This window comes from Xiphophorus hellerii, chromosome 14, assembly GCF_003331165.1.
Source record: "Xiphophorus hellerii strain 12219 chromosome 14, Xiphophorus_hellerii-4.1, whole genome shotgun sequence".
In the NCBI taxonomy this organism is placed as follows: domain Eukaryota; kingdom Metazoa; phylum Chordata; class Actinopteri; order Cyprinodontiformes; family Poeciliidae; genus Xiphophorus; species Xiphophorus hellerii.
The window spans coordinates 14708878-14736044 of record NC_045685.1 but is presented as its reverse complement, the minus strand read 5'-3'; the positions used below and the strand labels follow the sequence as shown (position 1 = coordinate 14736044).

Sequence of the window (27167 nt, the reverse complement as noted above, 5' to 3'; positions counted from 1 at the left end):
AAGAACACAGTTTCTCTCTGCTGGAGTTGGATGCACATCTGATTATCATCAGAAATGCTTGGTATAAATATTAAAGCCCTTCTATCAAGGAATATGTTTCAGTATTAATAATGCATTAAACACACATGCAGCATGCAGTAGTGTCAAAACCAAACATAATTATCATCAAACTCCAATCTCCACCATCTTTGCTCAGTTTGAAAGTCTTCAGCAAATTTTTGTCTAGTCTTTCCTGCAAAAACATTAAGGGTTTTTGTCAATTCTTAATGTCAAGTAAGATTTCTAAGTCAACTCAAATCAGAACGAGCAGATCTAAGCAAGACCTTAAACTGCTGTGGCAAAGGCCCATCATACATACAAATCAAGTACTGGTGCTAGACTTATGCTGGTCGCAAGTGAAGAATCAAAAAGCTCCTGGATGAATGATGTCCCGATCTGTATGTATGTAATGTCCATTTCTTTAACAGCCTGCAAATGATGACTAAATCGCTGGCATTGGTTGGGTAATCTTTGACTGAACAGTGCGGGTACATTCTGTGCTTCTCTTGGCTGAGATCTCTGGAGTTATCTCAAACTCCTCCAAATGAGCAACTCAGTCAGAGAGAAACCTCTGGAAGTTCACGCAAAACTTTCAGTAACTTTAAGGAGTGCTTTGCTAAATATTGGGCTGCTACATACACATAGCATCTTAAATGCTCTGTTGTTCACAAAAGCATACCCCCCCACACACACCCACGCCCACCCACACACATCCCAAACTTGACTCCTAAAGTTGACACAATTGAGCATAGTGTTAGAGTTTACATCTATTCTCCTAAATATCTGGCGCCAGCTATGAGTCAGCCAGGTGCTACAGCTTTGACAGCTGAGGCAGAATTAAGACACTAAACTTCAGTTCATTATCTATCAACAGACAACAGAAAAAACAGCAACAAGTCACAAAACTGTGGAGAGGTTAAGTCCCACAAATACATTAGCCAAAATGAATAAAGATGCACTCTGTAGCCAGCTGCTAAATGCGAAGTTGAAGGGCTGAATCAGAATATAAAAGGTTGCCATTATGTGCACAGAGAACACTGATGTTGCTAATCTTATAGTAAGATTTTTTTTTATGTTTTCAGGAACTGTAAGTGTCAATGCACTTCAGCTATGTTTCGTGTGTGGGTGTACTATGGGCTTGTCCTGGATTAACAGTAGCTAAAAGAGCAGATGCTCCCACTTCATCTAGATTGCTGGGTGAAGTGGTAGCGGGTCAAATGATGATAAGAGTCCTGGGTCCTGTCTTATCTCCAGCTCCCTTTGCAGGTGTTCTTTTGGATTTAAGTCAGAGGACTAAGAAGGTCATGGGAGAAAATAGAGTTTGTGTTTATTTTTTCTGTTCAGGGACCCATTTTAAGATGCCATGCAGTCTTACAAAGTCCCGAGGGTATTTAAAGGGGAAAATGGCCCAGAGCATCACAGATCCTCTACCATGCTAAAAACATGAAATCATTTTCCAAACGTCCATCCTTTGTTTATACTTGGATTTACTATCTTTCAGCAATAGTGAAAGAGAAATGTCACTATCATTCAACCAAAGCTCACAGTTCCCAGTAGATATTAGAAGACGCCATGTTTACATTTGTGATGGCAGGAGAAATAAGGGCCTCCCCTTGAATTAATGTTATTAAGCTAGAGGTTGGATCTGTTTTTTTCAGTTTGAGAATATACTCAACCATCTTTGTTTAGAGTATCAACAAAAGTGGTTTTGGAGAGGCCTAGTCCAAGTCCGGAATTTAATCCAATTAAGATGCAGTAGTGTGACCTTGAACAGGTCGTTCATGCTCGACAATCTAAACTAAGAGGTTCTATTGATCAGTATTTACTTAGTTTCTGTTATTATAACACAGATAAATAAAGAACTAATGAAGCAGGATTAAATATGAATCTTATTTTAAAATTTGACAACAAATACATTCTATACATCCACACACCTTGTCTTTATATGGTTTCTTAGCAAACAGTATTGTGAAAAGTGTTTAAAAAAAGTCTTGGTATTATTATATAGCACATATATTTTCTATTTACTGCTACTTAAATTCAATATTGTCAGGTTTTCTGATGCTGTGGAAAACCAACACTGATAAGACCTGCAAAACATCAGACAAAAAAAACTGTGTGTAAACAAGATTTTTTTCTTTTCTCATTGGCTAACCAGTGAGACAAAGAAAGAGTGGCATGGAGCTACCAATTATCCCACCACCCACAGCTCTTCCACTTGGGCAAAGACAAATCTATGGGAGTTAACACTTTGCTGAAGCCATCACTAATGTACTTGGTGGTAAGGTACACCAAGTACATTACCACTCAATCCAGTAGCACTCAATCCAGAAGCAAACTGATCAAAGACCTTGGTGGAGACGCTGACAGGGTGAAAGGCAGCTGGGCTTTTTTTATTGACACTTGAACCATTATACAAACTTCCATGAAAGAACAACAGGATGCCAGAGGGAAAGAGAAAGAGAGAGAATGAGGGAGGAAGGTAAAGAGCATAAATACAGTATATACGGGTTTCGAAGTGTGAGAGGGATAAGAAGGATTACCTTACCTACATGTTACCTTACCTCATGTTATTATCCATGTGTATATACTGCATATTGTTCTTTGGCTTTGTTATTTTTGTGATATCCCCTGTTTGTCCTGCCGTTTTACTAACTGCTCAAATTCTGTAGGTTTTCTCATTATTTACATTAAAAGATTCATACAATGATCCTACCAAGTTCTGGTCTGCTCTTTTGTTCCTACTTTAAAACCATCAAACACAACACAGATGAATTAACATAGCTACTACTCAAACATTACTGAAATGATCCAGTCATTACTTTAGTTAATCTCATGCAGATGTTCTTTCTGCACTAATGAAGATTCACTCACCTCAACATGGAGGACGCTTAAAACTGAAAGTAAAACCGACAGCTTGACTTGTTTCTGATTAGTTTGGTTAATAACAGCTCGGAAATGCCGTCCCGATAGAGTTTCAATAACTCCCAGCATCCTATTTTCACTTGATATTTGCTTTATTGTTCTGCACCAATGTCACTTGATCCATTAAGTTTATAAGGCAGGTGGTTCAGCAACAATAAACCTCCTCATTTGAGCCCTACAACATATGGTGCCTGGTGATTGTGGGTAGCGGAAGAGGGGGCAATGAAAAAAGCATTTTAATAGCTCCCAGAAGGGAGTTCCCCTATATAACTGAAACTCCTTTTCACCCTTTCTGTCAGGCTCACTCCTACCCTTAAGGTAAGAGATCCATTCCTGTCTACTTCTAATGACAAGCCTTCAATGCACAAAAAAAAGAGGATCTTAGTGAGGGGATGCAATGAAATCTGACCTAGGATCCTCAAATGCCTGACTCTATGAAGGGAGGGGAACTAATAAAAGTTTTGCAAGGATGAAATGGGAAAAAAAGGCAGAAAATATAAGAAATGTCAACGTGAACATGTAGACCGAGGTGCACGTTGAGTAGCTGTCCGCTGGCGAGACGGACCCTTCTGCCATCTGTGTCAGATAAAAGGGACATTGCAGAAAGGTCAACATGCACATTTACACAAACTGTCCCCAGCTAGCCTTAGCAGAAAGCAAAGCATGGCACAAAGGGGATAAATATCAGCAAAGATGGACGGGTGGGTGACAAAGGCTTTGAGGAGAATAGACTGACAGCAGTGGGGGAAAAAAATAAGAGTGAGGAGCAGCAAGGAGAACAAAGACAGAGGGAAGGACGAGACTGAAGGATAAAAAGAAATAAAAGTGCGCAAAAGGGAGTGGGAGGGAATCCGAGTGATGCTGCGCGTATGAATCACCAACTGCACAGACTGAAAATATGACAGATGATTAGATGCAACAAGAGGGACACTGGGTGGAGGATACAAAGGATATTAAAGACAGAAAGGCGAGGGGATGAAACGCAGTGGGTCACTTATTAAATCTTTGGTAATAATCAGGAGCGTCAGATCAGAAACGACAACAGTGATCTTTCCATTCAAGTGCTGAACTCCACATCGCGTCTCCTTCCGTCCCCCAATGTTTGATTTGGCGCTGTTTCACAATGCAGCTCTGACACTTGCCATAATAGGTTGCAACCACTGTGTCAATCTTTGGTAGGTGTGTTCGGGCTGACAGTACACAGCCAGAGAATAAATATCTTAGATGCAACCTCCAAGGCCCTCGGGCAGTATTTCATACCTCAGTGAGTTGGACATCCAGCTGAAGTCCCCTACAGAACTGCTGAGATGTAAGATTTTCCAAAGTAAAACTGGTTTTCTATCTCAGTTCTTACAAGTTTAAACAGAATAAAAAGACAAAAGATTATGTAAGACTTTACATTTATATGAACGTGTTAAAGTCTTAAAGACCACAACATCCTGTGAGTATAAATTTAAGTTTAAATCAAGAGCGCAAATAAGACATTGCACAGAAAAAAACATTTTGCTTTTACTTCAATGCACTTAAAATCAGCACAGATTCCAGTATTACAATATATAGTGTAGTGAAAAAAATACCCAAATTTCTCCTGTTTCAAATTTGCTCCGTTTTTGCCGTTTTGTATCAAATCATTTAACAAATTTAATGTCACACAATGACGATCTGAGTTGATGTAGTAAACACACACGATATGAAAACACACTTGGCAAATGTTAAATTTTACTATTAACTCTACTTCCACACTTTGCTGTTTAATGCTTAGTTATATTTTATTATATTGATGCCCCTTTTGTGGTTTTATTGCTTCATAAAATATTGTCTTATTAATCCAATTGTGTCATTACATAACATTCTGTTCAAGGGTCAACTTTAGCAACCTTCATGCAGGAAACAAAAGACAACAACTGTCACATTAAATCCAAATATATACAATACAATGTTCATAGCTAGTCAACAAAAACTAAGAATGTCAAATTGAAAGTGAGTAGCTGCTTCTGAGTGGTCACCATCACTTAAAGACAAGCTTGAAACAAACTTTTCAATTTTTTTGTCAAGTCATTGTGTAACTCCAGCCAAAATAACAGCAGAGGCATTCTGCTTATAAAGCGGACATTTAGTCAAATCAGTTTTTATCACCATAAATCAATCCACTTATTACATGTTGAGCTTGAATAAACATTATGTACTATATTAGCAAAAGTATTAGGTCACTTGGCTTTATACACAAACTTTAATGACAGTCCATATTTTAATTTAATATGGTGTTTACCCACCCTTTGCAGCTATCGCAGTTTTAATTCATCTAGGAAAACTTTTTATGGGAGTTTTTAACCATAGTTCAATACGGTCAGACTCAGACATTGGCTGAGAAGGCCTCGTTTGGAGCCTCTGGTCTAATTTATCGCCAACACTGAGGTCAGTCTAGGCCAGTCAAGTTCTTTCACATCAAACATGCTCATCTTTATAGTCCATGTTTTGTGCACAAGTGCGTTTTCATGTTGGAACAGGAGGGTGGCACCCCCAAACTGTTCCAACGGAATAAGGCGGATAAAATTCTTCAAAACACATTTACTGATCCATTAAGAGTTCTCCTCACTGGACTTCAGGACCTGAGCCCAACTCCTAAAAAACTGTTCCACATCATGATCCCCCTCTGCACAAAATGTTACACTTGGCTCAGTGCAGTCAGGCAAATGCAAATCGTCTGACAACTGCCAAACCATGACTTGTCCGTTGGATTTACTTCTTCAGAGGCCGGATTTTTCACTCAGGAAAACACGTCATCACTTTTATAATGTCAAGTGGTGACATGTTCTCGGGAGATGACTAATAATTAAGTAGCAAGAAGATTTTATGACTAGACTTATTACAGAGGTGGCATCCTATCATGGTAGCAGGTAGGAGATTCGCTGACATACTCTACATCCATAGCTGATTGACTTTACATATCCATGTATATGGTTAATGATTTGAAGATGAAGAAATAATAAGTAAATGTTTATATATGTCTAAATATATGCTATGAGCTCCTTTTCCATCAACACTCTTTGTTTATTGTTTTTTGTTGTTGTTGGATAAACAAGCAAAATATGTGAAGGGGGGCTTCTTTGTAACACAGATTATGTTAAAACAATTTATAAAGTGAGGACAAAGAAAATAATAAAAGCAACAACATGCAAAAGGCCTGGCAGAATACAAATATTACGATGATTTGATGAATATGCTAATTACCACAAACACACACACTGAACCCTTTTAAGAAGACTTTATCTCACAAAAAAATTATAAATGAAAGATAATTGGTAAAATTTGTGGTTGTGAAATTAATAACAAATGTGATTTTCTTTTCTCTTTGAGCTCGGAGCAAATTCTTGTTAAACGAGTTCCTGCTCAGGATGATCATCAACAAATAAAAATGGACAGATTTCATATTTTTCAAAACGTTGCACCCCATCACTTTAATCAAGGTTGTTAAACTAATTTTTGTTTTGGGCCAAATCAAGATCATATATGCTCTTAAAGAGCCGGTTGTGTCAGGATGTATTGATAACTTGTTCACAAAGTGCTAAAATATCAATGAATTCTTAAAATTAAATAGTATTATTGAACATCTTTTCAGGCCTTCCAAGAAATTGTGATTTTTTGTGTGATTTATTAGCAATAAAAATCAAAGTGCTTGTGGTACTAATTTGGAAATATTTGCGCTTATTTATTACGGTAAATATGACGTTTTATTACTCACTGTATAGATCATGGACTATAATCTGACATCAATTAAAGCTGAGGCAGCTGTTTAGTAGAAGTAAGAATGTTTAAGACCATTTTTGAGCAAAATCTGCAATAAACTCCCAATTATGCATTAGCACTAAAAAGTGCGAGGATTTGTTGATTTTGTGTGAATTTCCACAATAATTCTCAAGAAACTGGAGAGACTGATTGATATAATTTGGCAGGAAACAAATAAAAACTGCATTGATTTGAATTAAAACATAATATTTAAGCACACTTAGTGTTAAGTCTAGAATCTAAAGCGGGCCGGATTTGGCCCACGGACCTTGAGTTTGTGTCATGAAGTGCGGGTGGTGAGGGTTGGTGAGGCAGACGCAGCAGACCCAGGTAAGGTAAATGGTGAATTTAATGACGAAGCACAGTCCAAACAACGAGCAGCAGGCACATGGACACACTGACGACGAATAGACTAGACATAGACGAGGACCCGATGAGGAACAAGGAACACAGGTGGAGTTAAATACATGGGAGGGTAATCACAGAAACGAGACACACCTGGGAACAATCAAGGGGAGGACAGGACAACGAAGAGACTTAAGGACACAGAAAACTCTAAATAAACACAGAAAAACACAGATCCTGACAGTTTGACACATGTGATTTAAATGAAAGAGCTCTGGGTTTATAACCTGCAGGGAATATAGGTGTTCTTTTCCAAAACTGACAAGAAATTATTTCTCTAATTTTTAAGATTGTGAGTATGTACTAATATGTGGTCATTTTTGACTTGGTGTTTCTTTCGGCACTTTGAACAGGATCTAAAACCCCGTCAGCCTCTGTAGGCAACAGCAGGTATAGCTAATTGCCTTATATAAGACAAGCGACAATTGACATCGCTATATATTCCAAATGCTATACAGAAGGTGTGAACAAATTTGCACTCATCTGCACGTCTATTAACTAAAATGTTGCTCACATATTGTTTCAAGGATCAAATCATTTGTAATCCAATCAAATTAAGTGCTTTAGCAGTCAAAACTAGAATTAAAAGTTCCTAACATATCAGTTCTTTTCTCTTTAACCGGAAAAAGTGTTGTTCCACTGAAATAATTTGAACAACCCATTAAGAAAATATAAAAAGGAATGAAACTTCCATTGATGCAGAAGTTTACAGTCACTAAAAGTCTTGAACCTCACAATTTTGACACAATCCTGTTTCTAGATTTTACCAGGGCTACAAAAGGGAAGAAAAAAAAAAACCTTTCTGTACGTAGTCTTTCTCCATTCTAGAGAAAGAAGAAGAAAAAAAAGGAGAAAAACGGCAATTAAGCACTTCTGCCAGTAGACTGCTATGTGGCAGCGTAGGTGGAGTTCACTCTAGGTGATGCTGAAAACATCAACAATGGCTTCAGGTAACTGCTCAGACACGTACCACAGGTCAAAGGTGATGTGGCAGCAGAAAATGATGCAATTAACGGTTTATCAGCAAAAATTTGGTGAAATCAACACTTCATTTAGCTAGCTTAAACAACCTTCATTTATACATAAAGTAAACCACAAAGTGACATGCATTTACATGGTAATAATGCAGTGGCAACATAAAAGGAGATGTTGAGTTTTTAAGAGTTTTATTAAGGTGGAAAGAAAAATCTCTAGTATCTCCAGGAAATGATAGTATCACTGCTAGGCTCATACCAACTACAACAGCATGAAATCTGTTCCCAGCGTTAAAGTTCCTTAAAATGACAATGAAAAGCTGATTTTGCCTTCCACTTGGACAACTTTGTAAATGCCATTAAAAGTCTGAATCCAATGTCTTTGCTTAGGCTGAATTTGGGCAGCATGTATGGCTAAAAAGGTCCAATTTGAAGTGTGCTATTCATTCATCTGTAGACTATTCAGGTCTACAGATGAACAATGACTGTCCAGTTTAAAAAAAACAAACAAACATGTTAAAGCTGCTTATGGACATTCAATATATTATATTGGTCGTACTGCCTCTGTTTCATCTACTCCAAGACAAAACTGAGAATCATTTCAACAGAGTGTGTAAAAAATCTCTAGGTATGAAAAGACCATTGTTTTCCTTCTTGAGGTGAGGTTTTGTTGGTTCTTGTTTGTTTGTTTCAATGGGTTGAATATTCTGTTCCCATTGATCATTTTTAACTAATTTCATTTCCACCCATTCATCTATCCGTCCATCTGTGTTACCAACAATACTCTTCTTCCTCATGGATCTCCTCCCTACGGGACCGGCACAGAAAGCCTCCAAAAAGAGGAGTTCCACACTCATCAAGATAAGTTGCCAGAACCACTCCTGCTGACTCCTTTGTGCAAAAACTAATTTCAGAAGCTTGTATCTTGTTCTCTTGGATGGTAGATGGAGCAATAAATCTAAAGTACTGCATTTTGGCTCAGCTCCTTTCTCACCACAGCAGGCTAAAACACTTTAGCATAGATGGAAACCTGAGAGACTAATCTCTTAAGCCATAAGGTTCCCAACCAGGAAAAAGGTGAACTATAACTCATTAGGGAGTCAGTCTCTGCCTCAAGTATATTGTGTAGTTTGAGACAGGAGTTAGGAAACAAGCAGTTGTAAATCTTCTTCAAGTCAGGAAGCCTGTTGACTGTTTAAATAGGTGCTTAGACTCAAAGCAATGACACTAGAAGACTTTAATAAGACTGAGCTTCCACTGTTGTTTACTTGCCTGCTCCTGCTTAGCGTTTTTAATATAACAGAACATGGATAGAAAAAGGCCAGTGTTAGAGCTGCGTGTTCATATCCGCTGTTTATCATATAAAACTATAAGCTGTGTATGTTTTTCATATATTCAGCTCCAGAATAAATTAAGAGACCATTGAAAACCTCGTGGTTATTCCAACAAATATTGATTCCTGAACTCTTCCTGAGTTAAAACATTAGTATTGTAGTTTCTAAATGAGTATGAACTTGTTTTATTTGCATTATTTGAGGTCTGAAAGCGCTGCGTCTTTTTCATTATTTAACTATTTCTCATTTTCTGCAAATAAATAAAAAATTTTGCTCTGAACTTTGAAGACATTTCAGTATTTCATAGAATAAAAAAACAATGTTAATTTTACTCAAACATATCCCTATAAAAAGCAAAATCAGAGAAGCTGATCATTTTAAGTGATCTGTTAATTTATTCCAGAGCTTACTCTCCGTATATATATATATATATATATATATATATATATATATATATATATATATATATATATATATATATATATACAAGAATCTTATATGAAGATTCTTGTATTTATTTTTCTGTAAGTCAGATTTTAACCTACCGAATGACGTAGATTTAGAGTTCTTATTAATACACAATTTATTTATTTACACAGGAACCAAAAAAAAACTGTGAAGGACTTGTTTTTTACTCTGCCAATGAAACCTACAAGGAAGAAGAGCTTAATAAGAAGGTGTGGAGCAAGTTATCTCAAAATAATAATTTCACTTTTGCTCCTCAAAGGTGTAAAAATGGTTCTTAATGCTAAAATGTGTTGGGAAATCTAACTCAACATAACTTGAGGTGATAATTAGAATTCCCACACTAAAAGTGAAAACAAGAGCTGAGCCAATGATTAGATGTCTCGACAGAGCAACTGAGAAACCTCCGTTGTCACGACACAACAGCTCTTTCAAATTCAAGTTTTTATTCTGAACAAGGACTAAGAGGCAGGCTATAGTCTTTCTTTTACCCCCCGAGGATTATGACATAAATGTGTAAAAATAAAAACAGATGGAGATTTTCCAAAATGTCAAACTACTGATTCAATAAATTATCACAAGCTTGACCAAACTGAATTTCCTGAAGTCATCTTCTGCTTTTCACAACTATCACCTTCTTATTTTATATTGTCAGTTGGAACAATGCACAATAATTTTGCTAGATGTTATGTTAGCTTATAGTTCTATATTTTGTTGTTAAAATAAAAATAATGTAAGATTTTTTTAGTCATTGATAAAATTTCCTTTTTATGGCCAACAGAACTTTCTTAAAACATAACACAAATAGTTTTCTAAACAATAATATCAAAAAAATATCTGTTTAACTGGTAAAATTGATGTGTTTGGTAAAATTGATTTTGACTGGAATCACCACAGATCGCTTTAAAATCCCTGAGTAGGGTTACGATTTGGGAAGTGTCCAAGCTGCTGCTTTGAGACAGATTTTTATAGGATTTCCTTCTAACTCTAGAAATGTTTTGATAACTCTCCCCCTTAAGGACTCGTCTTTAATCTGGGGACTCACTCTCTCTTGTGATCTAAGTAGCTACTGGGCACCAATGCCTGAGTTTGGTGAACGCTTGTTAAATATGTCAAAAGTTGTAAAAAATAAAAAAATAAAAAATGCTGTACATACTCTTTAAAGGTTATGCCATATGAGTAAAGTTTAAAGCGCATGCTTCTTCCTAATGTGGTGTCAAGCTGCCAATTTACATATTTTCATACAAACTGGTTTTACCAAATAATAGCATGCAGAAGGGAAATACTTTTTTATTGGTTTAAGTCAAAGTTAAAGACCGTCGTTGAAAAATCTTCAATTCAAAGCTCCACATCTGCTGCCACTGCATTTCACCAGTCTGTAAATGTCTGTTGATTGATTGTGTGTGTAAAGCCTCTGATTCAGTTAACAAAATTCACTCTGTACAGTCTGTGCTGTTCTTAATGTTACTGCAACTACTTTGTTTTTACCCAACCTGTGGCTGCAGAAGAGATAGTTTGGACTTTTGGGAAAACCTTTGATTTTAGGACAGATGTAACACCTGTGACAATAAGAACACTCATGCATGTTGAATGTTTTCTGTACCAATCACATATTACCGAGTATTGTCAGTACTAAAGCTTCTTTCTGATATTTTTGCCTCCTAAAACAGTTTTGATTTCAGTAATGGCACATAAGACTGATCGGGATGTTTGGGGGAATTGACCAAGAGTTCACAGTCCACATTAACCAATAAGAAACAGTTGACAGAATAAAAGGAGAAACCAAACAGTTTCAAGACATCTTTAAATCCCTTAACAGACTCACAGGACGCTACACAGCACACTAAACTAAATACTTAAACAGAGTAAACTTACTTTAAAATACGGCATGTCAAATCTAGTCATATTTAACAAATGTAACATAGCTTTGTGATTTTAGCCATTTTAACTGGAATTAATGCAGAGGTGTCCTAATTAATTTCTCATCAAAATTGGCAGATTTGGAAAATGTGTTTTACTGTAATTTTTAACAGGTCTTTACTTCAGTCTTGAAACTAGAAATTCTCTGTTGTCAGAATCAATATTAGTTGTCCAGATGTCAAAATATGCATACAAGCTTTACAAAGGCTGCTTTAATTTTTCACTTGACTGTACCGTGAACACTACTTGCTGCCATAGAGTAGGAGAAAAGGTGGTTTATTTTCATTTCCTGTTTCTGTGACATTTATCTGTTAAAAAAGTGAGCAATCTCCAACATTTGACTCATTTCTTTTTGGCTTCACTCTACCTGTAGTGACTTAAACTCCGAGGTTGGTATCAAACATTCAACATTATAGTTGCGCTGCCACATCCCAAATACATGTACTTTTAAACTCACTGGATGAGTAAAACAAAATGATTTTGTGCAGCAGCTCCGACATAAAACAACAGTTCAGAGGGTTGGACATAATACTCTGATGACAACTCATTTTATATTTGAGAAGAACTGTGTTTTCTCCAACTCCATTTTTATCGACTGACATTTTAAACGTGATCTGTTTTCAACTGTAGCACTTAGTCTTGTTTTCTGTTTTTTCTGTGTTGAACATCTCACTAACACATCTACCTTTCTCTGAGGCTGAGGGGTTCAGCTGTGCATTCTCTCCCCTAAATATCACCATCAATTATCTGTGTTTTGGTGAGCTAGATCAGTGAGAAAAGTCCATTAAAATAATTTGCTCCATTTCTCTCCGTTGTCGCTATGTCCAAATTCATGTTAACTGGGTCAAATGCACTAAGGTTAAAGGCTCAGGGGAACAAGGTTTGTAGATCAGAACCATTACAGCCAATTAACTTTTTGTTGCTTTCAACATTTGAACATTGATTCTGGCGTGGACAAGTTTCACAGAATGGCTGAACAATTTTCACATTTTTCAGTCTGGGCATTATTTACAGAGATAATAACATCTAATTCAAATGCTAATTATGTCTTTATTGAATCTAAACAAATATGCTCATTTGCAAATTTGGAATCAAAGATTGTGTAATTAAAATAGCTTTTTTTGTTTGTTCCACACAAAAATAATTGCAGTAAGCACAACAGGTTTCAAAATTAACTCAAACTCAAGATTTTTTAAACTGCAAATAAATCTTCCAGGCTTGACATAAGTATGCATTATAGGACTGATGGTAAAGGACAAATGTCATCATATGTTGGAGATAGAGAGATTTTATTTCCAAGAAACCACTTTGCAGTGTCTCATTTTAAAGGATCACCTGAAAAAAAAAATATTTAGATGACAATAGCACTTTCACTGGAGTTCTTACAGTTGCTGAATTGGATCACATTAGACTTGATTAGATAAAATAAACTCGGCTGATCTCTCTGGGAGGTCTAAGTTGCCACAGCAGGAGCCACAAATGAGAAGCAGAGTGAAAATAAATATGAGATAAACATCGTTTTGTAGACGGATGATAATTTTCATACACCGAGGCATTTTGTTCTCCTTCTCCTCTGGGAAAAAGACAACAAAGACTTTTTACCTTGATTGATTTTTACCTGAAGCTCAACTCTTAAATTCTTTTCATGATTTTACTGTCAAGTTTTTCGAATAATGTTGCAGTTCAAATGCACTTTACTCAGTTAATGCCGTTACTGGCAGTCACTAACTTTTGGAAAAGTTAGCGCATGTTCTAATAGGGAAATCTACTAAAGATTATATATACAGCAATTTTCAATAAATTAGATGATTATAGAAAGGTTTAGTTATTTCAGTAACTAAATTCTTTTAGTAAAGCATATTATTTAGACACATATATACAGGTGAATATGACAATGTTCTGCTTACAGAAAATGAAAACATTTCTTTGCATGATTTTACCATCTGAAACAAAATGTAATATGATTGCTGGAACAATGGGCTGCGAATGATTAACTAACAGATTGCAGCTGTTAGGGGAGAGCAGAAGGCAGACTGAAGAAGAGACACAAATCTAGCCATGACAAAGTCTATCTAAAATACACAAAATAAATAATAAAGATCAAAATAACTAAGAATGGACTGAACTAAAGTAACACACAAACAAAACTGATTTAATCAAAACAAAAATAACAAAGGCAAACCCAGAAAAAAAAACACAAAACAACTCAAGAACTTTTTGAATGTAAATTTCACTTAAATAATCTATCTGGTCAATTTTTATCTTATTTAGTCACCAGCAAACTACTTGTTTTGTGCCCCGAAAGAAATAGGTGGAATGTTGAAAGGATTAAAGCATTTAGTGACTAAATATCATACAACAAACAAACAAAAATAAGACATACTAGTTGTCTTTTGTTCCTTTCCCCTGGTTTCTCTTAGCAAATTTATGCTCAGTAATTTCTAATAAAAGTATATAATTGCAGCCCATCAGGCCTGATGAAGAAATTTTATCAAGAAAAAAACATACTACCACTGACCTTGCAATGAGCAAAACAAATCAACTGATGAAGCGTATCTGTAGCCCAGATGTGCTTTGATGGCCACAGAATCCAACCTGATGCTGACCATTTGCTTGGTTTGTGGTCAAAGTCAATTCACAAGACTGAGAATGCCACTGAAATGGCTTTCCTGTTATATTTTGTTGGATTTTAGTGGAGAAAGATATTTTACAAAAGGTATCTGGTGTGAAACAGAGAGCATTTCAGCAACCTGTCTCCTGGGCAAAGGCATTCATCACTGTGATGCGACATTGAAACTGTGCTACAGCTCTTGCTGAGTCACACTTTACCTTCAGTGTGTTACTATTTTGGAGTTCAATGAGCACAATTGAGTTGTTCACATATACCATTTACGCAACAGCTCCCATAAAACTCAAAACTAACTTTTATAGGCTTTTAAGTCAGAAAGTTGTATAGTCTGGTATTTTGTATGTTAGGTCTATCAGAAAATGTTTTACAAAATGACTTCTCCTCTTTCCCTTCTCATCCAAGACTATTTTTAAGTGCAGAACTGACTATTTGTTGGATTGTATAAATAAAATTTGAAGAAAAAAACTGGCATTTAAATGTATTCTTCTCCCAAACCTAAGTGATGCGTAGGAGAACTATACACAGCCCCGGCAGCCTAGCACCTCCTTCTCATTCTGGTCACCAGCTTGGTCACACGCTGCTGTGAGATGGCATCCCATTCATCCCATACATATCAACTCATCCACACCCTGAAACCCGAAGCTGTCGTTTGGCAAAGACGGCACTTGCTCCTTAGGTAAAGTTTATATGATAAGGAACATCTTATCTGGATGCACTAACAAATTCACCCAACTAAGATACACTTGGCCAGTTTCTCAGGTATTCTCTGCTATTCCCTAAAGTAATGACAGCGCTGCAGATAGGAACCAGGCAAGTTCTTTTAGCTCTATTTCAAATGATCTAGATTAACAAAGATCATTTTAAGATCCGCTTAGGCTTCCTTGTCCTAGTTTTGATCGCAGCCTCAGCTTTGGAATATCAATTGTTCAGGCATCGATATTATATAATAACTGTTAAGATAAAGATAACTGGAAGGTGTCACAAGTCTAAGCCCAATTAGTTCATCAACCGTGGAAAATCTTAGAAATGATAAGAACTTGAGTGCATAGGAAGAGTCAAAGTTTGGCAACTCCACCAGTGATGACAGTAAGATTTTGTCAAGCACAAGTTAACTGACTCACAGTTCTACAGGGTTACAGCTAAAGTTTTCACTCCATTAGATGCCCACCCCCGCTGCGGGCTGGGTGGAATCTCATGTGGGTTCAGCTGGCTACAGGAAGTGAACAGCATCCTGACAGACAAAAGCTGGACTGAATCACAATTGTGAGAGGGAGGCAGTGATTCAGCAGGAAAATATGCTGTCTGTGCTCCTCAGCAGGGTTTCTGGGAAACATTAAGAGGGCCACTGTTTCCAAACCCGATTACCGCCTCTTCTTTCAGCTTTGTTTTTGTTCCCAGAACAAAGGGAAACATCATTACTCCATATCTCCAAAACATCCCTCTAAGTTACCCGCTAACTTAATTTTCTTATTTCTTTTCGAGGGAAGGCAGCGCAGTTCATTTGCATGCCTTTTGTGATGTAAAACAAAACTGTCTGAATTATGTAGTAAAAGCAAAAAGTACAACTATAATCTCTGACAGCATGTGAAATTTTTAAAGCTAACTTTCCATTATGTCTGCTTTTGAAAATTGATTAAGCAAGTAGAAAAGATATAGATAGCACAAGGAGGTCCTCCTCTGAGGAAACAACTTGCATTATTATTAGCTGCATCAGAACCAATTATTTGAACAACATTCTAATTATGGTTAAGCAAAACACCTGTTTGTCCCCTTAATGGGTGTCAAATCAAAATCAAATCAAATTTGATTTGTATAGCACATTTCAGCAGCAAGGCATTTCAAAGTGCTTTACATCATATCAAACACAGAAACACAATGCAAGATAGAATCAACAATCAAAACACAGAATAAAGTCAAGTTCCATCAATAAATTTGCAATTGATACATTTCAAATACAATTCTAAACAGGTGGGTTTTTAGTCGAGATTTAAAAGAAGTCAGTGTTTCAGCTGTTAGGCAATTGTACTTTCACACTGAACTGGCTGCACTTGTAAATAGAAACTGAACTTCATTTTTCCTGTCAGGTTAAACAAAGGTTAAATGGGATGAAAAATAAAACAACTTTAATTTGCGAACATAAATTTATCAGTAACAGTTTACAGACCTTGCTCTACCCCTTTGGTACTCTGTTTCATCTCTCTATTAGCACAAACATTTTTAAATATTCTGTCCTTGACAAACAGTACTTGCAATGCCTTCGGTAAGATACCAGAGTGATGAAGAAAATGCTTTGTTGGGCCTGTATCTGTGGTCAAAATTAAATTAAATTAAATAAAAGAAAGCAAAAGGTGCAGGAGGGTGCTGAGATGGTAGTATGTCTGGTGCTTGCTTTAACGCTTGGGAACACACAAAGCCTTGAAAAAAGTGTTACATTTAGCAATAAATATTCCTTCTTTGTTTATATTTAGCCAGACATATACGTGTAAAAATGCCAAAGCACCATTTGTCCTATATACACAAACTGTTGAAATGGAGATGTTCATAACAGGACACACACCTGCCTAACAGGGACTGTGCTGTCATGTTTGACATGGGATGATGTTTGAGAAGCCGATGACAATAGCCAGAAAAAAACCCCAAAAGAACGTCCCTTTACTTAGAGAAACATATAGTCTTCACACATGTAAGTAAAGGAAAATGACAGACTGAAGGAAATTAATTAGCTGCATGTTGACAGTGTGAAAGTGCAATTGCCTAACAGTAAGAAGGTCCTGGGTTCAAATCCTGGCCTGGTTTCTTTCTACATCGGCGGCCTGCTGCGTCGGCCCAGTACGGAGCATTGGGAGCTTTTCCTTCTAAAGAAACACACATGAAATTCTGACCAATCACACAGGAGTTTTGCATGGAAATGTTGGTAAAAAGTTATCCAGGAGGTTGTGACAAGGAGTGGACGACAAGAGGGTGAAAACAAAACGATGTGATTTTCATCACGCCACTGCGACAACAAGAACCGGTTTAGGCACTTTAGCCCTTGAGAGGGACAAAAACAGAAAACTCTGTAACGAGTTTGCATTTTGAGAGGACAGTGAAAAGTTTCTCACCGAAACCATTTATTCATGAACACAGTCACATTTGCATTGCAACCAGGAATTTACACGATAATACGTTTCAGTAAATTGCAGTTCCAAAGAGAGAATCTATATTCAGCCAAAATCTGACTTCACAAGTCAGAAAAAAAAAGACATCAATATTAAACATTATTATCTATGAGAAAAACACAGTGGAGTTAACGTATCTCAACCCAATGCACATCACAAGACTCATCTTTAGATGAAGAAAAGCGTCTTGAACCATCGGTTTATTTTATGGTGGAATGAAGTAGGAGCAAGTGTGAACTGCATTCCCAGTGGTTTATTACTCATGAGAAGGATATATCCATGATACGAAAGGAAGTAGAAAGAAACTTCTGTTGCTTCCAATTTCAGTGATCATTGTACATGTAGGCAGAATGGCAGCACACATGCTATCCTTAACATAAGCAGTCAGTTATTTTATATAAGAAAACTAAAAACATACGTAAACATGAAAAGAGGTTGTTGGATATTGCCTCAATGGTCCATTTTTACTCGGTTTCTGACTTGTTTTCATCAGGGAACACAAATAAATACAAGATGTGAGTAAAGCAAGATTAAAGGGGAGTATTGGGCTTGTAATACGACAAAGAAGATTTACTTCTAAAGCAACTAAGGCACGAAGGCACTTCAAATTCAGGCCATTGAACAGGCATCTTGAACATTGTAAAGGTTTCATACAATCTAGGTACTAGGAATCTGCATATATATTTATTTTCCTAACAGATCTTCAACCTGTTTTGTATTCTCATGTTGATAATTAGTGAACAGGCTACTAATAGTTGCTAGTTTTTATTTAATGTTAGATTTATTCTGAGGTCTGAGAACCATGGCTTTAGATGTAAAGGAACGTTGAGATCCTGTCCAATCACCTGGGCTGCCTCGATGTAAGCCGCCTCATTCCTATTAACAGCAGCATGAACAACATTCATAATTTATGTTAATCATAATAACTCCTATTTATTACCCTTAAAAGAAGTATGACCCAAATTTTCTTCCCATTCCTTTAAATGTAAACTAAGCCTCTAAAGCTAAAAACATAAACTTTATTGTTTAGCTCGTTTAACTTTAATTTCTATCATTTAATTGATCTTAAACAACCAAAAGCTATTTATAGAGCCTTACAGTCCAGTCACGGCTGCTTTTCAGTATTTGTGGTTTGCTGTTACAGAATCTTCTCAGTAGATCTACAGTATATGGCTTCGTATTTCCAGGTTTCTCTGAGCGAACACATTAAGGACTCATGCTCCTATTTGAGAGCAGTCCCTCCCGGCTGTGTCTGGAAGAACCTGGTGCTCCTAAGGCCATGTGATGTTCTGCAGACAGTTGGAAGTGTCACTTGTGCTCCGTTATCCTTCTCTCTTCTCTGTCGAAGCTGAGTCGCAGTGGCAGGCGTGACTCACAGAAGTGCTGTACTTTCTTATGACATGAGAGCAGAGGCTGAGTCAATCTGACCTGACAGTCTTGCATAAATCACAGCCCTTTCGATTTAAGTTGCTTTGAGGAGTGTCAACAGATCCACAGGAGGAATATTAGACTCCACTGTAGGTGGGGGAACTCTGAGTACTCATTATGGGGTGGACTCCCTTCACGCTGTGCCAGGCTGTGTCGCCTGAATTGTCCCTTTCATTTCCAATTCCCTGGCAGAAACTTGAGTTTTTAAGTCCTAGCTTGTGATAAAGGATCGTCACCACTCTGAAGAACATCGCGGATAAAATGAAATTATTTTGTGTGAGTTTACTTTTTTCTGAGGAGGTGAAATTTAAACCCTTAAATGTGCTTATAGGATAAAACAAAAGGCAACTGAAGCCTGCGGTGCTTAGAAGTAAGTAATAAAGGCTATTAAATAATGCACCAACCCAGAGTTGACATTGAGCATTTCTTCATCTTGTTAATGGTCTTTTGAGAGACTGATAAGAAAGCAATGTGGAAAATGCCAGTACGCTGCAGCTAGCTCCGGATCCTGCCGTTAATCATCTCATTTGAAAATGCTCAACAACAAACGGCTGTTTCTTTCTCTCCTTTCTCACTCTTTTTAAAAAAGTTAGAATATTTTAAACCATAACAAAAAATAAAATGTCTAAGACCCACCTGGAAGAAGTTACATGGAACAACTCATAAACCCCTTGAAGTTTTTCATCCTTATTTCACAACACAAACTCAAACTTCAGTGTACTTTACTGGGACTTCATGTGATATATTAACAAAAAATAGTACACAGTTATGGAGTGGAGGATAACGAAAATTATTTTCACAAATTTCTTACAAAAGAATCAACAAAGTGTGGTGATTTTTTTATTTCTTTTTTACTGGAATAGCCCTTAATAAATAATCAATCCATCAGTCAGTAAGAGAACATTTAAGGTCCATATGCAAACCTACAAAGTCACAGCCATCCACATAAACTGAAAGGCCAGGGACTTTCAATGTCAATTTCATCTATGCACCACTTTATAGCAACAAAGGCTGCACCAAAGTGCTTGACAGCAAGCAATATAGATAGCAAAGAGTAGATAACTAACTATTGAAAGTCTATAAAACACATAAAAACATAAGTTCAAGAATAAAAATGGCTTATTTGTATTAACTAGGGTTAAAAGCCAGTGACTGAAAGTCGGTCTTGAAGAGTTTCTTGAAATAAATGATGCTCTGAACAGATCTACTGTGGATAGGTAGGTTGTTCCAGAGGACAAAAGGAAGCTAAAATAAATACACAAAGACCTTTGCTTTTTAATATGGATCTGGGAACCGCAAGGAGAATTTGGTTGTTTCCTTTTAGGGTTCTTGATGGAGTGTGGATTTGTATAAGGTGCTGGAAATATCACCATGAAACACTGACAGCAAAAGCTTGAAATCAATCCTGTATTGGGCAGGAAGCCAATGAGACCATTAATGAGAGAATTAATCAGAGAAGCAGCCAGGAGGCTCATGGTAACTGGAAAAGCTGCAGAGATCCACAGTATAAGTGTCAGAATCTGTTGATTGGACAAGTAACAGTAGGATACCCATCAAATCTAGCCTTTATGAAAGAGTAACAAAAAATTATAATAATTAAATACTAACTGTCTCGATAAGACGGTATAGAAATAAAGTCAGGATTTGGTCTCCTCTGATTCGAGACCAAAATGTAACTTTCTTACATTTGTGCAAAATGCTGCCTGTAAAACAAACCTGCCAATGGATCTGAAAAACTTGAGCCTTGAGCCACAGCTACAGTGGAATCGCTTTGATTATATGTTGGAATAACCTAGTCAAAGTTCAGATTTACATTCAATTGAGTATGTGTGGCAAAGCTTTGACAATTGCTGTCAACAGAGGCTCACTGAGGTTGAGCTGCTTTTCAATAAAAAAATTGCAATGTATACATTTTTTTTTCCATGTCACAGTTACATGGTAATTTAGTACATAAAGAAAACATTGATGGTTGTGGTTGAATAATGACAAACATGTGAAAACATTCATTGCAAGGCAAAAGTAAATATCCTCAAATAAAACACATACAGAAAGATGCAAGAATAAACCGGCATTCCCCATTCATTAAAATAATGTACCGTAATTAGCAATAAGAAAAATACAATAATCACATTTGACACAGTTTAACACCAAAAATGATCAAAGAAACTTGAAACTGGAACTTTGTTCTATTTTTCTACTCTGCTACTCTTTGGTATAGGAGGAAGAGCAAACCCAAAGCTTCTGTAGCTTTGGGTTTGAGTGTCTGTCAATGTCATTTCTTCTTAAGATCACAGTTCAAGGCAAACAGCAAGGACACAGGGGAGACATGAGGAGAACTGGTACATCGCTGAGAGTGTGCTGGTAGGTCAAGAAACCCTCCATAAACTTGATATTGGTGTTTATTGTGCTCCTTATATAAAGGCAGAAAAAAATCACAGGGCGTCTGATGCCAGCAGGCCAGTAGAAAAGAGAAGTGGGAAGAGGAAGGCGGCATGTTTCTCTAAATCGCATGACCAAAAGGTCCAACTAAGGCAACACAAGTAGACAATACAACACTGACTAAACATTAAACTCAAAATCCATCACTGCCTTATTAATGTTCCAAAATATTTTATGGCACGACCCAATGGTTTTTTTTCCAGGAACCTCAACAAAAACTCAGGTCAGCTGACTTGTAAGATTCTCCAGGTTTGGACCATGATCTGTAAACAGTTTGTATTGAGAAGCTCATCTAAATTTGTGTTTGCTCTCCAACCTGTTACCTTTATATATTTTGAAGCTGGAGTTTTACAAGCTTCAGGACAGTCTGGAGGATTCCAATGTTCTTCAATGTCTGTTCATTACATGCATTTGCTAACAAAGCTTAGTATAGGGAGTCTCCACAATGATCCACATTTTCAAAAGTAGAATTCCCAAAATTTCCAATATTAGATACCTGGACGTCTAAGACATTTTCCAGATACATTTTAAAGTATAAATACATACCGGTAAGTTTGGAGCTAAAAATAATTTATATTAGATTTTTCTACAGTGGTAAGGCCTGTAGGTAGCCTGATGATCGTCTTCCTGTGCAATTCTGTTTGATTCTCATCTCACTTCAGTGCTCCGTCTGGGGTTTTTTCTCACTGAAGTGGATTCCTCTGGTAGAATTTCAGTCGGGCCAATCAGCGAACAGAAGGAGAAGTTGTGAACGGTGACGTCAATTTTCTGCTCTGCTAGCATTTAAGTCTGCCGGTAGTTTTAGCAATGACAGTGGTGGAAGTGAGCAAAGCCATTCAGTGTTGGCCACGCTTTCTGGTAAGCGTCTTAGTAGCAAACTGGCATTATAAACATCACGGCTAGATGTTGGAGATTTTCTGACATTTAAAACTTCGATAGAGTTTCCTCCTCCAGGACACCATCGTTTCTCAATATCTGATAGTCCAGACTGTCTGTACGAATCAAATAGCATAGAAAAATGGACTGGCTTTTACCAGGCTAGCTTAATGATAGAACCCAAAAGAAACAGACACTGGGTTGGAATGGATGTTCCATATAACCATTGTTTGCTTCGCACTACCTACAAAGCAAACATTTTCGGTCCTTATCTCTGTTCTTGGGGGTACAGCCAATTAGTGTAAAGGGAAATAAATGTTGCTGCTGGACCAGATGCTTTGTAAATGCCAGCTAATAGAATGTTAAGTAGCATTGTGCTTAGGTATTTCAGCTTCCCAAAATGCAATCATTTTGCATATATTTTAGCTAAAGATTATATGTCTTATAATCTTAAAACAGGGCTTGAAGAAGAGTTGTATTATTTATCAATAAATAGAACTACGCTGACTTCAAACTAAAGAAATGGGTTCTTCATCAACTGAAAAAGTAATCCCTCTTGTACATTTCAAGTACAGGATGATTCCCAATTTTAATAAATGGGTGTAAATCCCACCACTCTTTTTTTCCCAGTAGAAAACACATGGTTAGATGTATATTTACTTACTGTTGTGTTTTTACAGTTAATTTGGCAGAAACAGCCATTTCAAAACAGCCACATTTTTGAACCTACCACATTTTTATTACTGTCTATATTAAAAAACATTCAGACAGACCCATTTTATGCTCATAGGTAAGAACTGCACCCTTGCTTTTCAGATTCTACCCTCTAAAATGACAAACTGAGCAAACGAATCACTTTGGCGTATCGGTGCACGGGGAAACCACAGATGCCTGGAACATGTATTTGCTGTGCAGACAGCATAGTGCAGATCTCAGATAATTTTCTTTTTAAACTGCAACCACCCACAGGCTTCTAAAACTCCAGCTGGCAAGCAATCCTGAGGAGAACAGATTCTACCCCAGCAGGGGCCACAGGGATGCAGCGGGAGAGAGTAAAAGAAGCTCATTCTGTTGATTAAATTTAGTTGATTTAGCTGCTTGCCTTCTCCGGGGTGACTTGGAGCTTGGAGATTATCAACCTTTAAATGGGGAGGTCTTTATTGAGATGCTTCCCTTTTGTTACAGACGGCTTTTTATTTCTTACAGCTGCACAAAATAAGATAGCTTTCAGCCTCTGGTTGTCATGCTGATTCTCTGATACTTCTTTCAAACCCGCTCACATCTCAGTCCAGTGAGCTGCATGCCAACTTGCAAAGAGGATGAGGTCCAAGCCAGACTTATTTGGGAGGGACCCAAGAGTCATCAGCATTAACATAAATAAGAGGATTCTAATATTATGTTAAAAAGAAAAAAGGAAAAAAAGAAGAAGAAACCATCAATAGAAAATTTGCAAATGTTGTAATTTATTCCATTCTGGAATAAATGACAGTGACTACCTGTCATTGCAATTCATCATCTTTTGTTCCACCAGGCTGCCTGTCAAGCCAAAAGACTGGTGCTTCAATTCTGTTTTTTGAACGTCACTTTGTAAAAAGTTACTATCTTATGTTATAATCTTTCCATCTTCATCTTGATTGCAACTGGAACCAAGTAAGTCTAAGTGGGTCAAAAGCAAAGGGAAACCTCTACTGACCCACGAGTACAACCTGTAGGTAAGGTGCACTTTACCTAAAGATTTTATTTTAGTACTCATAAACACACTGATTCACTGGATCCATAGAGATTTCCATCTTAGCTTCATATTTTCAATTAAATCTGAGCCCTGTCCACTGTAGCGACACGGGCCTTTTCTCTCTTCTGTCCATTTCAGGCACATTCCTGGTCAGCTGGCTGAAAGAAAGGTACTACTATTTTCTGTGCTTACAATCACACACTAAATTCAGGTAATGAAAAACCTAAACCAGACTTTGTGCAGAAACTAAATAAGTCCATTTAGCATAATTCTTATGCTATTTTAAAGCTGCAAATAACAAGATGAACCTTTATTAAGTAGCCAGAGCGGCTACTAAAACAGATCAGTCTGAACACAGACTGACGATAGTCCCAACAATGATCTATGAAGAAGTTCTAGTTGTTTAACTGTACATGTGATAAATAAAGCATTTTGAATCTTGAAGTTACTCAGAGTTGTTGAGCGGGAATTTTTAATAGTTTAATTCCTTTTGATGATTTCCATTCTTAAAACATAGTCATCAAATTAGTTTCAAGCAACTTCTCCCAATATGTTTATCTTCTTAGTCATAAGTGCTTTGTGAGGTTATCACACAGAAACCTTACCTTTTTCTTTTGTAAAGGGCCTTGAGACAACTTTTCTTGTAAATTGGTGGTATATAAACAAACTGAATTGAACTGAATTTCATATTTTATATGCAACCTCTTATTCAAAAATATTGTCAGCACTGAAGTCAAGCCACAGATAAAAACCCCTAGTGATAAAAGATAGTCTGTACTTACTCATACACTTTCAGCTTGTAGCACTGGCCGTTCAGAAACAAATACTCCCAATCTGTCCCATAGTCTATTTCCAGCTTCTTCTGTAGATCACTGTGAAAACAAAATCACAAAGTGCATCACTTTTTCCCTTTACTTACATTTCAACTATGAATGTATATTTTTAAACACATTTAAGCAGGGCTGTTTAAGGAAGCCATGCATTTGGGAGATATGTTTAACAGTAAGCCCAAAGCCAATTTGTGAAATTCTTTTAGTAGCAAAAATGCACAGCACAACAAAGAATGTTTAAAGGTTGCTTTAAAAACCTGTTGGGTGCCTTTGAATTGTGCTGGCGGAGAGGCTTTATTTCTCTTTCCTGTTTTAGTAACTGATTTCTTGCCTAGTGTTTGATGAGATAGTCTCATCAAACACTATGAGGCTACCTCATTATCCCATTTCTATGCATTGTCTTCTAGTATTTTAGCCGCTGAGGACTGCTCTTCTTCACTAATGGCAGATAAGGAAAGTGAGCCGTATCTCTAACGGTGCATAAGCCCTCATTTAAATATTCATAACACGTACATGTGAACGAGGTTAACAAATGTCTAAGGAAGGTGATTCTGGATAAGGTAAGGTAGTGTTGGGGGATGAATCGAGGTGAAAGAAGCAATGGAGGTTGCGTAACCCTATGTGCATGTGATACGCAGTAAGGGCACAGGTCGTGACATTCATGCACTGAATCATTTTATGAGTAAATTTCCCTTCACAGAATGAGAGAGAGAAAGGGAGAGGGAGAGGGAGAGACAGAGCGAGTACTTTGAATTCACAGGCATGGTGAAAAGAGAACACCTGTGATTAGTTTGAAGGTTTAATGTGACGGGACATTGTAGAAATAATACGGGATTTACCAGGGAGTTTACGTAAATCTAACCATCTTTATTTATTAACAAAGATGAACCAGGAAAGGAAAGAATGTGTGAAAAACTAAGTACGCCGTTGCTACTTTAACAAGACTTAAAAACTAAAAGCTAAATAAGCCAGGTGCTGATTACTGACTGACTGGTCATACAGCACAGGTGTAGGCAGGATGCTATCTGAAGCATAAAGCTGTGAATTAACACCATGTCAAAATGGAAAGACTTCAGCAATGACTTGGAGAAGCAACCGGCGTCTCAGAGTTTCTGAACAGTGATGTTAGAGAAATATCATGTTAATATCAAGTTATTGCTAAACTGGGTCTGAGTGGAGTGTGCTTAGCGTTTCAAACTTTATTAGGTATGACAGAATGGAAGTTTTGTTTTTGTATATCGATATTCGATAAAAAAAAGACTTTTGTATTAGATATTTGTTATTTTATTACCAGTGCTATTACAATTAATATACAGTACATGGACATAGCAGATAGTAGTCTGAACAGGAGAGACTAGAGCAAAATAGACCAACAATATGAACCAGCTCATTATTTCCTCTTTTGCCTCATACAGGCCTTTGTTTATTGTGGAAACATCTTGACCTTTTGGTAATTGCCATCACTGTACTTGGCACTCTCTTCTTTAATGGTAATAAACCGTTTGCAAGCCCAAAGGGCCTTGGAAATTACTTAACCAGCCGTTGCTGTTGGACTAAGAGCTTTGTGGAAACATCTCACAGAGGGAATGTAACAAGGATAAACCTCCGAATGTCTGCATGTTTTATGTTGCTTTAGAAGGGAACAAGGTTTTGCTGTCTTTCTGTTGCATGACTGTGCTATAGTGGATTGCTTGCAGTTGTAAAAAAAACAAAAAAACATGGGAAATGATCTCTTTACCATTCTTCTAGAAGACAAATCACCAACAAAAATAAAAATGGGGGTTTTGAAAAATAATCACTTCGATGCAGTTGCTGTCAAAATTTGAAGGGTGATTTTAAGACTGTTGCAAAAAAAAAAACAACCTACTTGTAACTTTTTAACTTTTTCCAAACACATCATAGTGACTGCATAGCATGGATTTAAAAAGTCCACACCAACCGTTAACACTGTTTGTTGTGGTGGAAAGAAAATGAAACCAGTATAAATAATTCAAAGCTAATGGGGAATAACTTCCAGACTTTTTCCACCTGCAATTCTGAGTAGCTCTATTAATCACAAGTCAGTGTTGACCAAGAACCTTCATGTGTCTGCTAGAAAGCTAAAGATGGAGGGGGATTTTGTTGTTCAACACCACAACAATTTAAAGCATTGATCAAACTTTGCAAAAGAATGACTTCATGACGGGGAAATGAAAGTTTTACGAAGGTCTAAGGAGAGTTAATAACT

General features: G+C 37.0%; 1 protein-coding gene across 1 annotated transcript in view; it reads right to left on the bottom strand.

The window, feature by feature from the left end:
• The window catches only part of LOC116733291 (glucosidase 2 subunit beta-like), a 145518-nt gene that overhangs the window by 22664 nt on the left and 95687 nt on the right, over nt 1–27167 (bottom strand). Inside the window, exon 12 of the mRNA XM_032584088.1 lies at nt 24893–24982. Within this exon, the coding sequence (XP_032439979.1) occupies nt 24893–24982 (90 nt within the window). The remainder of the gene's footprint in view (nt 1–24892; nt 24983–27167) is intronic.